Genomic DNA, 17,506 nt, shown 5'->3' with positions numbered 1-17,506 from the left:
AGTGCCCGGAGGAAACCCACGCAGACACGGAGAGAACATACAAACTCTTTGCAGATAGTGCCCTGGCTGGGATTCGAACCAGGGACCCAGCGCTGCAAGGCGAGAGAGCTAACCACTACGCCACCGTGCTGCCCACGACTAAACAGTTTGCACCGCTTTGTGAATCAAGCCCAGCTGTGTGGGAATTTGCATGCCTGCATCCATTAGCTAATGCTAGCATAAAAGTCTGCCTCCCATTTCCTACCCCGCCCGTCATAGCGTTCAGCTCTCTGAGTTGTCGTTGGGTCTATGCTGTGAAAGTTGTTATTGTAAATATATAATGCCTTGCTCTGTATTGTCATGTCTGCTGGATGTTTGCTGACCTGCGGGGGTCAGTGAAGTCCTGATATTTAGATTCTGCCAGCACCACGTTGGTGACTGGTAGTATTCCTTCTAGCCTTGTTCTTGAGGACGAACTATAGCAGCGGTTGCCATTAGTTCGCTTCTACCTGTTAGTCTTGTCTATCTCAGTGTGAATGTCGCCGTCGCTGAAACAGCGACTAGATTGGCTGAGCATTCCGTCTGTCTGTCTTGTTAATTATCATTACTTGTGCTTTAGCTAGTGAGTTATTTGAGAGCTACATTTCATATATTGTGCATCAGCACGATATATATGTACTCTAGTCAGTCAGTCTTGTACTTTGTAGTTATATATCTTGTAATTTATTCGTAATATTCTAGTAATATTATTGAAGTAACATCTATTGTAATATTGTATTGTGTACCGACCTTTGCCTGCCTCTCGACTACGAATTTGCCTAATAATTCCAATACGACACATCTGAATTAATGTGTATGACCCAAATCCGTTACCGACTACGTCTGTTGCGTATTGTATCACATAGCATCTAGCCTGATAGGCGGCCCAGAGCTGCATTTGCTCTGGGCAACCTTGCTTACTTGTTCATTACTCCTGTGTCCATCTGTGGAGCCTCTTCCATTATCCAGATCTTAGCCTTGTTGCGCTGGATGGTCAGAAAGTATGACCCCCCCAGCATTACACTATGCAAAAGAGCCATTGAGCTCCACGACTTTCAAAGTTGCAGAGAGCTCTGTCTTCTGAAGCTTGTTATCTCAAGTGTCTGGCACTGTATTTTTTTTCCTGCAGAGAACAGTTCAAAAGTTCACTAGCCTGCTCTGTAAAATCATTACTTAGAATGCTAAGTAGTGTGTAAACTGCAAATATAAGAGAATGATGCAATGTTATAAAAAAAACTATATGACTGAAAATAAAAATATGAGACACTTTTCTTTGCTACTAATGTTCTAGTAATTATCCGTACTACACATACAATTCATTATATCATATATTTTTTTGCGCTTCAGTGTCTCTTTAAAACAAAGAAAAATGTGAAGTGTGACATGGAATAGGCCAGTGCACAGAATGAAATGTTTTATCTTTTTGAACTTAGGGCATTGATTCACATCCCTCCAGTGAAACAAATATTACCGGTACTAACGCCAGCAGAGTACTGGGGCTGCACAATTAGCATGACACGCAGTACATTTTGCAAGTAATTTAGCGTGCATTACCAAAGCCAAGCTCGCGTTACCAATATACCACTTCCATGCACCATTCATAACGCAAATTGTATAGCGCTGATGTATGTTCATGGAGAGTGAAAGTTCCCCTTTAAATACTTTTATACTTTATAGGGTAAAATAGAATACAGTAAAGATACAGTACTAACCAAATGCATTAGAAGTGCATACAGGTACTTTATTGGCTGAGCTGTCAGATTGATTTATGAACACTGGTGATCCAGCAAACCGGCCCTGCTATTTGCTAGTAGATAATAAAAGTTTTGAACTTTTTAGAGCAGGATATTAAAGGACGCTTCTTGGTACCAATGTTTTCACATAAATACTGTACATGTTCAATTACAGCCTTTACTATTCCTGTTTACTGGAACCTCAATAGAGCAGTTGTCTTGTAATGTTTCTTTTATAAATATTTTAAGAAATTGATTATTTTTAGGAACTCGATGTCCCTGGCTCTTTGCCTACGCAGTCCACATAGATATTTATGTTGCAAAACACATATAGAGGCAACACACAGTTGGATTTTAAAGTAACCTGAACTGAGAGAGATATGGAGGCTGCTATATGTATTTCCTTTTAAACAATACTAGTTACCTGGTAGCCCTGCTGATCTCTTTGGCTGCAGTAGTGTCTTAATCCCGACCCTGAAACAAGCACTGAGCTAATCCAGCGAGTCTTTAGTCGGAAACATCTGATCTGCATGCCCATTCAGGGTCTCTGCATTGTTTAAAAGGGAATAAATATGTCAGCCTCCATATCACAGTTCCAGAGGGGTTTAGACATATCAGAGGTCATCTGAAATCAGGCTTGTAGTAGGAATGTCTGTTTTTAAAGATGTTGAGCAGAAGGCAGTTTTAATTAGATGGTCTCAGGTGGGTTAAAGCCTCATACCAGTACCACATGACTATGTTATTGCTGGCGGACCAGATTATTTATGGTCAAATTGGAATGTCTGTGCCAGCAAAGCCTGTAATGCCAAATCAAAGTAACTGGCCGTCTTGGATTGTATTTTAACAATTCTTGGAGTTGAACTTGCGGCAGCTGGTTTATGCTTTGATTGGCCAGATGTTATCTAAAGTATTTATTTACTTAGAAATAGGGTGAACTTTACTGGCAAGAAGAATTATGTCAGGGCAACAACACACGATATGAAGAACTGCATACTCTGAGACATGTAGCTCTTCTCCTTGTAGTTTAATACTATGTACTTTTGACTAGTAAAACCATTCAAATGCTTCAGCAGTGCCTTCAGCTACATGGATGGAGATACTTGCTATGGAAATTAAACTACTTCCTGTAGCATGGTCAGGAACAGGAAGTGAAAGGGAATGACTCTAGTGCCAACAGAGACAGCAATGCTAATTTGACAGATGTTTTTATCCTTCTCGTATTCATTCACAAAATATACAAAAATGTTTTAGTTGGAGTTACACTTTAATGTTTACATACTCTGACAGATAATGTACTAAAAATGTATTTTATTTATTTAATACATAAAAAGATACAGAGCAGAAAGCATAATAAAAGGAACCCGCTACAAATCAATCTAAAAATGAAGTGTTTTGCTAAGCATGAAATGACCTGAACCTTTGCTGTAGTTGAGGAGATCCTTTAGGAAGTAAGCAAATGACAGTGTTACAGCAATGACAATGGTGTCTGTCACAATAAGTACATTAGCTGACAGTGACTTCCTACTGTACTCTGTAATTAATGTCTGTCCGGTTCATTTTTCTGATTGTGTCTGCTGTGGACGGTAACCTGGATACATCCTCCAAGGCACATTACCATCAGTGACTTATGACAAATTACCATTTTACACAATCGAAAAAGAAAACTTCAAACATACTTCAAACCTATTTCTTGCTTTCTGTTTTTGCTCTTTTAGATCTTCCTATTCATCTCACCACATGATTGGAGGTGCCCAGTGCAGACAATGCTTTCTTCAAGTCTATGGGTAGCTATCTAGGTCTACATGCAGAATGACAGAAATCAGACATTTCTGAAACTGCAGCATTACTGCTGTTGCTTCCCTCTTTAACCACTTTTTCCAATACTACAGTATATCTACGTCCTCTGTGACTTCATCTAAGCCACGAGGACATAGATATAAGTCTTGTAGCAGAACCAGTGCTGTAAAGGATTGGGCTTGTTCTTGTGCAAAACCTCTGGCAATGTCTGCTGCAGCACTAATTGGTGAAAGCAAATATATGTTTCCTGAGCCAATAAGATTGATTTTTACCATGAAAAATACTTTTGTTTTGTCACACTCTAGCATGATTTCAGAATCAAATATCTTCACCATAAATTGTGACAGGAACATAATTTAAGTTTTGTGATAAATAGAAGAAATCGCCAAACAAAATTATCTCCTGTCTTTAATAATGTTTCTAGAGTTATCACCATGGTGATAAGGCATGTAGTATTCAGGAAACATTTTACCTCAGGTAACCCTAAAGTTAACTCTTCTGTCTTTAAGTTAAGGTGAGATCTCTAACTTTAACTCTTCAGGAGAACATAATGAACATAATGAATAGAATGGTATGCTTTTTATTGTAAGAATTTTAGAGAACAGATTGTCTTTAAGTAAGCACTTTTGAAAATAAAAACCCTGAGAATTCCTCATGAGAGGATAAACTAGTCTAAAACAGATCTGTCAGATTTTTACTCTTTTTACTACTACTGTAAGCGAGAGAGATATAAGAAAAAAAGGAATTTTAAGTACATTTTACTTTGGGGCAAATGTATATCTTATATATAGGTACACATGTATTTTACATTTTAAAAAATTCAGCAATAGTGGCCTTTTAAGCCTGAAGATTCCATAGTGGTCAGAAAACCATTGCAGCCCCAGCAGATTCAAGGATAATTAAAGTATGGAGTCTCCTACATGGTTTCCACACACGGTTTTTATACACGTATACAGTTTCTCTAACAAGGAAATAATGCTTCTTGGTATAAATCAGGGCCAGAGGGCGGAGGCTGTTTTTCTTGACATCTAAGTGCTTGTATGAGGGTTCACACGTCTCACCAAAGAGAACTTTACCATCAAGTTTAATCTCAATGATAACATATCTGGCCTAGGCCCAAGTTAAACTGCCAAGCTATTCAGTATACTGGATACAGACACTTCACGTAGACCTAGTAACAGACCGCTGTTGTGTTATCATGTAACTAACCTCCTGGCCGGCTCTGGTTGTTATTTATATTCACACTAGTGAAACTGAGGTCAGTAACAAACACAATTGCAAGGTTTGTGCAATGCCTTCCCACACCTGAGGAGTTTCTGTACTGAAATACAAGCCAATCATGCATCTGTAAATCATTTCCCTGTGCCTAACATGCCATTGCACGGTCTTTGACACAAAGCTACACAAGAGTTCGGAGAGGTCACTAGCATAGAGTGGTGCATGTTGGGATTGCCAGCCATACCTCTGAATCTAACTAGCAGTTGCCCATGCATGATAAATGGTCCATGTAGATAGCAAACATTCATCCAGTACAGACAGACATACATTTATTTGCTGAAAGGAACCCAGAGGCACCCACTGCTGCTTCACAGTTCTGGTAAGGTTTTTGTATAAGCTAGCATTGTTTGCAAATATGAATACCAATTTTACTTCCCTAAAATAGCACTTACAGTTTACACCGTTATCCTCAATTTCAACCTGTGCTTTTGGATCCCTGACGATATCTTTCCAGTCTATGGTATCAGCAAAGCAGAGCTGTTCGTTTTTGATAATACGGACCCCTCCAGCCAGGATTTCTAGAAAGAGAATTAGAAGATAAATACTGTACTGTTTGTAATTAACAGATCACACTAGATTAGATTCAAAAGGCACATTTCTTGCACTCTTTGTTGCTGGTTTAAAGGGAACCTTAACTGAGAGGGATATGGTTTCCTGTTAAACAATACCAGTTGCCTGGCTGTCCTGCTGATCTCTTTGGCTGCAGTAGTGGCTGAATCACACACCTGAAACAAGCATGCAGCTAATCCAGTCTGACTTCAGTCAGAGCACCTGATCTGCATGCTTGTTGAGGGGCTGTGGCTAATAGTATTAGAGACACAGCATCAGCAGGCGAGTCAGGCAACTGGTATTATTTTAAAAGGAAAAATTCATATCCTTCTCAGTTTAGGTTCCCTTTAAAGTGGACCTTAACTCAGATCTTCCTCTCTGCTCTAAAATATATGCAACAGCATAATAAACTTTAAAGAAAATAATTTCTGTTCCAGCTGAAGCAAATCCTGCAATAAATCTGCAGTTTCATGGAAGTAGATATATTGTTAAAGACAAAACTGTAACCAAGAATTAAACTTCATCCCAGTCAGTAGCTGATACCCCCTTTTACATGAGAAATATTTTCCTTTTCTCAAACGGATCATCAGGGGGTCTGTATGGCTGATATTGTAGTAAAACCCCTCCCACAGTGTGATGTCAGGACCATGATCTGTGAACCTCATTGCATTGTGGTAAATAACAGCTGTTTATAGCTGTTTCCAACTGCCAAAAAAGCAAGCAGCAGTTACATCCAGTGACATCACCTGCCAGCAGTAAAAATGTCACCATGTGACAAAAGTCAGAATGTAAATCAGGGAGAGGAAAGATTTTACAATGGGAAAACACTGACTAAATCATTGATACATAATCATTGTAAAAATAAAGCACTTTTTTATTAAATTATTTTCACTGGAGTTCCTCTTTAACATCCAGTGTTTACAAATTAGCTGCTCTGCCATGGCAGAGGAGATTCCTGAGCTGACACAGCTGAAAGATCAAATTACGGTGGTAATTAGTCACAGATGAGGGGGAATTAGACTGGCTAAACTCTCGAAGGGCTCTTTCACATCTGAGCTTGTTTACGGCGTTTTGACACAGCGGCAATAGATTGCGTTAACCAAGGTAAAATGAAAATCCATAGACTTACATTTTACCTTTCACATCTAACGCTGCGCTTTGGTGTGTTGTAGTTCGACGCACCCGGGAGCTTTTAGTTGTCCAGGGATGGCCTTTTCCCGTTGGGTTAATTAGAACTACCGCCCGCTAATCAGCGTTGCACCGCAACTTCCAATGTCACATAATGTGTGCACGAAATCGGGTTCACGCACACGTTGCCTAATGTGAAAGAGCCCTGAATACATACAGGGTGCATTTCTATATGTTTTCCTTCTGTTATGTGCAAGAGTTCAGGTCCACTTTAATCAAGATATGCGTCTGGCCTTTGTAAGCTAAAATGGCAGACAACTTGTAGCAGGCACAGGCAGGATAGCAACAGAATACTCCCATTTTAATGCCTGTTTTAGTTCCTTTTATATTCATATTATATTCCATGAACAAAATGTTGTGTGGGAAAGGGGGGGTGTCACATTTATGACAGTTTTTGAGTAAAAAAAATAATAATAAGTAAAGGACATATTAACCGTGATATAACATTACACACAATGGCTTTCTTTCACTTCAGTATCTTCATACCAACCTTATGAGATTTACTGTATTTTTTTGACTATAAGACTCACTTTTTCTCACCTAAAAGTGTGGGAAAAAAGTCACTGCGTCTCATAGTCCAAATGCAGGGAGTTCCTGACTTGTGAACGCTGCCAATACGAACCTCCAACCCACCGCTATGTTGGGGACTCCTTGTACTGTGCCCATGCAGAAGAGGACGCAGGCAAACAAACAGAGGACACAGGGGGACACAAAGGGGCATAGAGGAGGAAACAAGGAGGACAGAGGAGGACACATGGGGGACGCAGGAGGAAACAAGGGGGCAGAGAAGGACAAAAGAGGTACAAGGGATGAGTTACAAAGGGGGCATAATCCACAAGATGCCCCTTCACTATGGACGCACCAGGTTTAGTATATATATATTTCTTTCCCCTGGTTTTTGTCCTCTAAACCTAGGTGCGTCTTATGGTCAGGAGCGTCTTATTGTCCGAAAAACTATTACCATCTTATTACATTATGATGCAGTTCCTCTGTATTCTATCTGTGTTCTATGGAAATTCTCTTATTTCTCACTAAAGGCCCGTATACACGCTAGTTTAAGGTCGGGTGAGATGGCAGATAATGACCACCTCTGCCGATAATCGGGTGTGTGTACAGCAGCCCACAACTATTACCTGGCCAGGCACCAATAGCAGTAAGTAGTAAAGTTCAGCACCCCTATACAATTAACAAAGACAGAAGACTGGTGGGAGGTGTAGCAGATACCGATAAACTTATTCACATGTTAGGTGCCTAAAACCCAGGGAGACCTTTAGCTTAGTTTAACAGTCACTCATCAGGTTCCAAGGCCAGTTACAAGAGGTCTGACAACTTTTAATACCTACAATGCTGTCACGTAGTTATAAGTCTAAAAGCTTTACAGAGAGTGCACATAGACTTGCACAGTACTACTGACATTTTCATCATTTCTCTTCATATGTGTGTTCTATTGTGATTGTGTTATGTTTGCTAAACTGTAAAACCTGTATAACCAGAGTACTTATCCAAAGATAGAGACAGGTTCATATTTTATCTGTTTGTCTGCTGAGCTAGAAAATACAATAGTGCTGGCAAAGTGCCACTAGTAGTAAGGTAATGAAGTCCAAAACACAGGGCCAAAGTCCAGCAAGGTGTTCCTGCACACACATTGTGTGAGGATTGTTGCCATGAAGGAGGACTGTGTACATACACTGATAGGGAATGGCCTGGCAGCAGAAGCAGGCTCTCAGTTTTCAGGCTACAGAAATGTATTCCCATTTAAAGTGAACCTCCAGTGTTAAAATCTACTCAACAGCACTGAAAAGGTTTGGTGTTTCTTTAACAGTTTCACAGCATCAGAACTTTGTTTTTCCTACCCAAGCCTCATTTTTGGCGGCACAGAAGAAAACTACCCGGGCATTTTTCCCCTGATGCTGTGCAAAGCGTGATGGGATTTCTGATGTTGTTGTTCTCCTTCTGCTGTTTTGGCGCAAATTCGTTTTTTTATATTTTGAATTTGAGATTTGAAGCCTAGCACACGCAGCTGGGAGGGGTGATCAGGACACAGGACGGTTGGAACTATGTCTCATGCTCCCTGTCACCTCCTTTCAACCAAAAAGATGGCCGCCCCCATGAAAAAGATGGCTGTCTCCTTGAAATCACAAACATTTGCCTCTTCTTTTAAAAAAGGGTGGGTAAGAGATTACCTATATTATCTATTTTAATTAACATAACTAATGCAACTTAATGACAGTATGTTTGTTTAGGCTGAAGTTCCCCTTTAAGAAAGGTTTTCAGATGATCTTGCCCCTATTAGCTGTGTCATCTTGTCACCTCAATGACTCAAGCTGTTCTGGGAATCTGCTTATTTATAGAGCAATAGTTTGGTAGTTTTCCAACAAAAACCAAACCATACAATCTATCCATTTGAAATGGACTAGCTGTGACAATACAGGGGTCTGCCTAGCACTGAGGTTAACAGAAAATCATCATTTGTTCTTTTACCATGACTGGCTATTGAGAAGCAAACATCACACGCATGACGCTCATCCAGTCACACTTCAGTCTGGGTCTAAGGCCTGGTTCACATTAGCGTTGTTTTACGGAACCGGACATACGGATCAGGCCAGCTGGATCCAGTGAAAACGGTCCGTTTTACAGCCAGTGTGTTGTAAAGCGTCTGTTTTCATTGGTTCCTATATGCTGCAAAACCTTCCGGTTCCGTTCCGCTGAGCGAAACGGTCCGGAAAATCGGGTCCTGCAGCATTTTTTTGTCCGTTCAGCAGAACGGACCACGGAACCGTACGTCCGTTTCCGTTGGCAAGCGCTAATGTGAACCGAGCCTAAGGCTTAATGTAGAGGATCAGCAGCACAGCCAGGCAACTGGTAATGGTAATGTATAAAAGGAAAAAAATATGGTAGCCTCCATATCCCTCTCAGTTCAGGGACCATATGCAATTCACAGTTTTCTCCTAGGTGAAAATGTTTTATCTTCTGTTTAAAACAACTTTTTTAGCACTCTAAAACTGAAAAAGTACTAAAAAGTATGTGAAAAGTATTGTCAAAATTATTCAGAGTATTTTCTTGTTTGCTGGTGGCTTAAAAAGCATTAAGCTAAGGTTTGAAAATATCACCCAGGGGCCATATGCAATTGACTTTTACACCTGCGTTTTCTCCTACGAGATAATTTTCAACTTCTTTTTAAAATACATTTTCAACACTCTGCAATTGAAAAAGTACCAAAAAGCAGGTCAAAATTATTTTCAGTATTTTCTTGCTTGCGGGTGGTTTAAAATGCATTTTATTGACAAGGGGCTTGCTTCACTAAACAGTGATAACTCAGAGCACGGCCGTGCTAGCGCAATCGCAAATTTTCATGCGCAGTCATGAATGAAAATTCGCAATTGCACGTGAAAATGCTATCGCGGCCGTGCTATGAGTTATCATGGTTTAGTGAATCAAGCCCAAGGTGTGAAAACATCACTTGGAGAAAACACAGGAGAAAAGGGCAATTGCATATGGCCCCAGGTGTCTTTTAAAGAGAACCTGAACTGAAAATTAAAAGTCAAAATAAGCATACACAAGTCATACTTACCTCCTGTGTAGTCTACTCCTCAATCTCTTTCTCCTCTCCTGTGTCCTGTTTGTCCACTGTGATCAATGGATTTCTCCGTCTTCAATTTGGAAAATGGCCATTACACCATAACAGCTTTCTGGTCAGCACACTGTTAAACTGTAACATCGTCCACTTGAGCCATAGGGAAACATGGACACATCAGTTCTCCTCTCAGCTGTAACTGACAGCAACTGATATATTTCAGTTCTGACAAAATGTTGTCAGAACTGGAAGGGATCACTGTCAGCAGAAAATGGTGAGTTTCTGAGAGGAACTGATGGCAAGGTAACTATGTAATGTTCATTTGAAGTTACCTCATGTGTTTATTTTAAATAATTTTACTCAGTACATGTTCTCTTTAAAGAGAATCTGTATTGTTAAAATCGCACAAAAGTAAACATACCAGTGCGTTAGGGGACATCTCCTATTACCCTCTGTCACAATTTCGCCGCTCCTCGCCGCATTAAAAGTGGTTAAAAACAGTTTTAAAAAGTTTGTTTATAAACAAACAAAATGGCCACCAAAACAGGAAGTAGGTTGATGTACAGTATGTCCACACATTGAAAATACATTCATACACAAGCAGGCTGTATACACCCTTCCTTTTGAATCTCAAGAGATCATTTGTGTGTTTCTTTCCCCCTGCAGCTATCTTCCACTGAAGTGTCAGGCTGTTTCTTACTGCAGAGTGCAGACAGCTCTGCCTGCATGTAATTCCTCAGTATGTGAAAGCCCAGCCAGCTCAGAGAAGGATTTATCCAGCTTGTAAAAGATAAGAGAGAAGAGAGAAGCTGCCCTAATCTAAATAATACACAGGCAGTGTGCAGAGAGGGGCCTGGAGGGGGGAGATGCATCACAGAACCACAACACTGAAGAACTTGGCAGCCTTCCAGACACAGGCTGACAAGTCTGACAAGAGAGAGATAAGTTGATTTATTACAGAGATGGTGATAGTACAACGTGCTGCAGTAAGCCAGAGCACATTAGAATAGCTTTTGGAACTTGTAGGATGATACAAAACAGGATGCAATTTTTGTTACGGAGTCCCTTTAAGCTTCCCTTTAAGATTGCTCTGCATAATGTTGTTTGGTAGCACAGCAGCCAGTCATGTTATGCTTCTCAGTTTCAAGTTCTATGTATGTAGCGCATTACTTTATCATGTGCTACATGCATAAACAGCATAATATACTGTTTCAAGACAATAATACTGTAAATGTATATATGAAACAGTCATTTTCATTGAAAAAAAATGTTACTCTATGACTATTACCATTATTATTTGTTTTATCAACATATACCCTTATTTAGACTTGTATTTTACTCTTACCTGTAAGCTGATGGAAGCTCAGCATCTCAATGCCTTGTGTACCATTAACTTGGTTATTAAGGGTCATGTAGAGAGAATACTTGTCTTCATAGAGACTTTGCCCTCGAATCACTCGCAGGTTTTCAAGTGGCAGATATGTAAAAATATTCAAACCGATCAACACGTATCCAGTTACTTCACGGATAGACTAAAAAGACACCAGTAAAACATGCACTAGCATCACTATACAGCTTTTATTGCAGTACATCTGTAAGTATGTATAAATCATTACAGCCTTCAGTAACAACTCAGGATAACAACAGTTTATTATACATTTGTAGAAAGAAGGATCAGGACGGCTCTACCATGAAGCCACCTGAACTATTGGAATCAGGTAGCAACATCTGGAGGCAACTCTGTCAACACTGAAATGCAAAGCAGCCAATTACCTGTCCATTGCAGGTCCTCTTCTTCACTGTGCCTCTCCTACCACGATGAGGCTGCGTCTCTGTTGGCTCCCAATTCATGTCATGTGACATTGTGAGTGTAAGGGGCGATACTGCAGCACAGTGGTAGGAGAGGCAATGTGTAGAAGAGAAGAGGACCTGGTGAGAGACAGATAATTGGGCTTCAGCTATGGCCGTTCTGCTAAATGTAAGGATACTGGCCACAGTACTTGCAAGACAAGGATAGGGGCAACACCGCTTAATGGGGGTGATAGGTTGCACAACCTTTATAACCGGCCCTGGTAATGATAATAATTACACATGCTTATTAGCAGTGCAGTGAAGATGGAATAATGATTACCGGTAACTAATCTCCCCTTCTATTTCCTGGATGAGGCTAATTTACATATTATAATTTTTTGTTTGCTAATCACTTATGTTTGTGGTGATTAGAGATGGTCTATGACATGATAATAATAATAATAATGTTGGTTTGTATGCAAATTTAATGCAAACTGCATGTGGCCTGATACTGGGCTGATCAAAATCAGCAGGAAATGTACTTGATTGGCACGATTCGAACCAGCCAATCCAATGTTTTATTCAATAATCAACTTTTGATCTTTTTTGATTATGTTTTTTTTTTAACATCTCTGTGCATCTATCAATATCTCATGCCATCATCATTCTCTATTTAACATTACAATTACCAATGAACATTTTATTGCTACTTAAAACATCATGTAACACACTTTTTTGCTGCAACTTTAGTCCATCCTCCAGATTTCTGTTTATTCATTAAAATAAATATACAAACCAAGTACAATACAGTTACATTTTTGTTATAATTCTACCATTATGACATTCTATCACTTTTCCATATATATTATTTTCACATTCCATTCCATACTATTTCCATGTTGTTGTTGTTGTTTATATAATGTACATACATACACACTCTTTCATAATAAAGTTTATAAATAAAGTTTGGTATGTACTGAATAGTTACATACAATCTATTCAGGCTGAATAGAATTTGACAGTCCTTCACCCACTATAAAATTCTTGGTAAAGTTAGTCTGAATTTTTCAACACATTCAATCTCAAAAATAAAAAAAAAGAAACAGAAGAATCGATCAGATTCAGTTTTTCTCTAAAACCAATAGTTTTCATTAAATTGAGGTAAAATTATACAGAAAAAATTGCTGAGCTGACCACAACTAGTCATCACTATAAAGGAGGGATGAAGGGGAAAGTCTGTAAATCTACTGCAGGGAATACAGTAGAGCTTGGCCTGAACAATTAAGGTGGGTAGGTAATCCCCTAGGCTGAGCTGGTCCCAGAGGTCTGCAAAGTCAGATCTAGCCATCTAAAGTCAGCTTTCTCAACCTTTTTACCATGGGGGAACCCTGCAAATAACTTTTGGATCTCAAGGAACCCCTGCAATCAATTGTTTGATCTCGAGGAACCCCTGCATTTATTTTGCAGGAGGCATGGTCTTAAAAAGTAGGTGAGGCTGTTTATTTCACTACCCCCTATTACACTGCCACTCATTTTACTGTCTCTTTACCGTAGTGCTTTTTATTAATATGCTCATTATTATTCTGACCCCAATTTAGTGCTTCTTTTACAGTGCCTCCTATTATAATGTGCTCTATTATACTTGGGGGATGGGGGAAAATGCCAGGGAACCTCTGCAGAGTACTCAAGGAACCATGGGGTTCCAGGGAACCCTGATTGAGAGCCTGATCTAAGTGTTTTATTCTATTTCAGGTTCAAATTCCAGCCAGGACACTATCTACATGGTGTTTATTTTCCTTGATTACAGTGTTTTCTCTGGGCACTTCAGTTAACGCTCACGTCAGTTCCCTCACAAAGGGGCTTGATTCACTAAACCGTGATAACTCAAAGATCAAACCTTATCAAATATCACACCTTATGAAAAGATATCACACCTTATGAAAAGATATCACACCTTATCAAAGTTAACATGCCTTATCAGAGTAGCATAGCGAGCGCTACGAACTTATGCCTAATTGGCAATGACAAGAACTCCACTCGTCCTGCCCTGAGACCCTGCGGTGTCGTAGTGCTCGCTATGCTACTCTGATAAGGTGTGTTAACTTTGATAAGGTGTGATATCTTTTCATAAGGTGTGATATTTGAGTTATCACAGTTTAGTGAATCAAGCCCTAGGTATGAAAGTCACAATGCCACACTTGTTTTATAACCCTTTAAAGATGATCCCCAGGCTGTGAGGGCTACTGAGAAGAGGCAAGGGAAGCTGCATTAACACGGTGAGGCCCCATCAAGGTTTTGTGTGTGCCATCATGATTTGTAGTTATACCTCTGCCCTAGACTGTGGTACACACATTAGATGCTGAGCCTCTAGGACTTACATGTCAAACTCTGGCCCACGGGCCAAATTTGGCCCTCAAGTGGTTTCCTCACTTCGCCCACTCTAGACCACCAGCGAAGCTATATTGGCGGTGGAGCCCTAGATCACCAGGGGAGCCATATGGTGGAGGGAGGGGGGAAACAAACACTAGACACCAGTGAACTGTATAGGCAAGGGATGAGTCCACTAGACACCAGGGAACTGGGTAGGGGAGGGAGAGTGGCCCGCAACTTGGTCCCAGTGCTCAATTTTGGCCCACATTGTATTTGAGTTTGACAACCCTGCTCTAGGAGGATGTTGCTCAATATACTCTGAAGTTCTGTAGAATCGGTTGTTGCTTTATAAATTAATAATTATAATAATAATAACATAACTTCACATGATGGCTGCCAAAGCCGACTCCAATACATGGATCAGGCTGAAATCACACAGCCCCAGGTTAAAACAGTGAAAACTACATTGTATATTTTTTGTAGATAGTGTGCACAAAAAATAACTAAGATTTCATGACTGTCGCAATTTAGTTCTATGTTATAAACATATTACATAAAAATGATGTAAATAAGCAATGCAAATAGATAGTAGAGGAAGGCTGTGCTGAGGTTCAGGGCAGGGCTGCAGTGGCAGAAAGCCTCTCCCCCTGACCATAGCAGGGCTCTGCCTGCAGACAGATGTAGGAGCAGCAGGGAGGGGAAACCAGTTGTACAATATTCCAGCGTGAACACTGGTAGAACAGGACTGTCAGGAGTGCATTCCTATGACACAGGCGCTAACTCGGTGAACTCGCTAACATCGCAATCCATTTATTCACACGTGAAAAAACAAACATCAGGGCTTGAAAAAGAAAAAAAAAGTTATCAATAATTTTTATTTAGCATTTATATACTGCACACACCTTCCACAGTGCTTTATACTGTATAGTCCTATCAGTTCTGTTGCTGGTTGTTTTAAGAAAGGTATAAAGAGGCATAAACAGTGCTGGGTACCCGGATCGAGTCCAGCCAAGGCACTTTCTGCTTGGAGTTTGTCCCCCCGGATGGCGGCGTGTGTTTCCTCCAGGCACTCAAGTTTCCTCCAACATCCCAAAATTTTACAGATAAGTTCATCTGCTTAAATTGGCCCTACACTACAATGGACATATGGCTATGGTAAGAATTAGATTGTGAGCTCCTACGAGGGACAGTTAAAGAGAACCTGTAACAAAACAAAGAGAGCCAATACTGCGCCTGCGCTGGAGCCGGGAAGGTAAATATTTACATCCCCGCTGGTCGGGGAGCTTTATAGCCGCCGCCGTGGGATCGAGGAGGACGGGGTAAGCCTCAACAGGATGCGGAGGCTTCCCCAACCCAAGGTGAGTACCCCCCAGGGGAGGTTTTTTTTCGATACAGGTTTTCTTTAAGCCTGGTACACACTATGCAATTCCCTATCAGATTGTCAGGTCGTGGTGTCAAATTGATAATTTCCGACAGGTCCGTCCAGCTCCCGATCAATAACGCAATCCATTTTCCAATCACTACTGTACAAAATTGATAGAATTATTGATAGGAAGCTGACCGGACCCATTGGAAATTATCGATTCGACTAGTAGATCTGATGGGAAATTGCATGGTGTGTACCAGGCCTTAGTGACAAGACTATATATAAGACGAATGTTCTTGCAATGGCTTTGTGATTATGCTGTGCAGCAACAGGTATGGCAAACCACCAGCGGCGTAACTACAAATCACAGGGCTCCCCAGCAAAACTTTGATGCCATCCCCCAGTGGTGACCCTCCCCCCCTTCCCTTGCCTCCCATTGGTGACTCTCACGGCCTAGGGGCTCATTTTGCAAGGGTCATAAAACAATTATGGACATATTTAACACCCATAACACGTGTAGCCATAAACACACCTGATCTTAGGGAATGAAGCAGTAGTTGGGGCCCCCTTACAGCTCTGGGCCCCCCTGCAGTAGCAGGCACTGGTCTCTTGTAGTTACGCTCCTGCAAACCACCTGTATATAGTGTACTTACAAAAAGACTATTAGCAAAGTTATATGCCGGCTGCCACTGATACATGGAGCAAGCTCTAGAGCATACACGTCAAACTCCGGCCTGTGGGCCAAATCTGGCCCACAAAGCCATTAAGCCAAAGCCATTTGGCCCTCAAGTGGTTTCCCCACCTTGCATTATGTTTGGCCCACTCTAAACCCCCAGGGAAGCTATATTGGAAGTGAAGCCCTAGAACACCTGGGAAGGCATATGGGGGAGAGAAGGGGAAAGCACTAGACACCAGGGAACTGTATAGGGGAGGGAAGGGGGCCACCTGGGAACTTTATAAGGGAGGAAAGCGGCCAATAGATATTGAGGTTGGCCTGCGACTTGGTCCCAGTGTACAATTTTGTCTCACTTTGTATTTGAGTTTGACATCCCTGCTCTAGAGCTATCAACTTTGTGCTGAGTAATCAGGCGTGCAGGTTGAGTATTCCAGCACATCACTGGCTACAGGCTTGTTGTAGGCTGGTGACTCACTAAACTGTGCTGCATACATAAGGGTGACATCTCTACAACCTGTACACCAGCAATAACAGCTCTCACATTTCTACCTAACAGGTTCCTGTTTATGCTGTCATCAATTAACCCTCAGGTGTGCCATGGTACTACTTATATTTTATTGTTTTATGAGTTAACTACTTTTGGATGCAATCTGATTGGCTGATTAAATGTTTACATCAAGTTATAACTAGTAGGAGAGCTAGTACAGAGTATGATGTCTCTCAAAATGCTGGAAGTGCCTCTACTAGAAATAATACATACTGATGCACTCTTTTTTATGAATCTTGCCTGATTACATGAAACTCATATAATATGATCTTTATCCTAGGCCCACTGCATAGGCAAACACAGGCTCAGAATCCCCCCTTAAACTAGACCTGGTGCAGTGTCTGGGCAGGTACAAGTTGAGACACCAGAATATCTGCAGGTATCCTGCAGCTCACAGCACTGCCCCCTTTCTTTCCCCACTACAGCTGACTTTGGATGTAGCAGCAGCATGTGTACAGAGCATGGAGCAGCTCTAGGGAACTTAAAGGGATACTGTAGGGGGGTCAGGGGAAAATGAGTTGAAGTTACCCAGGGCTTCTAATGGTCCCCCGCAGACATCCTGTGCCCACGCAGCCACTCACCGATGCTCCGGCCCCACCTCCGGTTCACTTGTGGAATT

At 41.0% G+C, this 17,506-nt stretch overlaps 1 protein-coding gene across 1 annotated transcript in view; it reads right to left on the bottom strand.

Moving 5' to 3' along the window:
- Nucleotides 1-17,506, bottom strand: part of ERBB3 (erb-b2 receptor tyrosine kinase 3) — a 160,289-nt gene that overhangs the window by 72,946 nt on the left and 69,837 nt on the right. Inside the window, exons 3-4 of the mRNA XM_068267621.1 lie at nucleotides 11,483-11,669; nucleotides 5,219-5,344 (exon numbers count right to left, since the gene is read on the bottom strand). Coding sequence (XP_068123722.1) covers nucleotides 5,219-5,344; nucleotides 11,483-11,669 — 313 coding nt within the window. The remainder of the gene's footprint in view (nucleotides 1-5,218; nucleotides 5,345-11,482; nucleotides 11,670-17,506) is intronic.

The sequence above is a fragment of the Hyperolius riggenbachi genome, chromosome 2 (genome assembly GCF_040937935.1).
Source record: "Hyperolius riggenbachi isolate aHypRig1 chromosome 2, aHypRig1.pri, whole genome shotgun sequence".
NCBI classification, from domain to species: Eukaryota; Metazoa; Chordata; class Amphibia; order Anura; family Hyperoliidae; genus Hyperolius; species Hyperolius riggenbachi.
The sequence above is the reverse complement of the archived record's forward strand: the minus strand, read 5'-3'. Positions and strand labels throughout refer to the sequence as shown.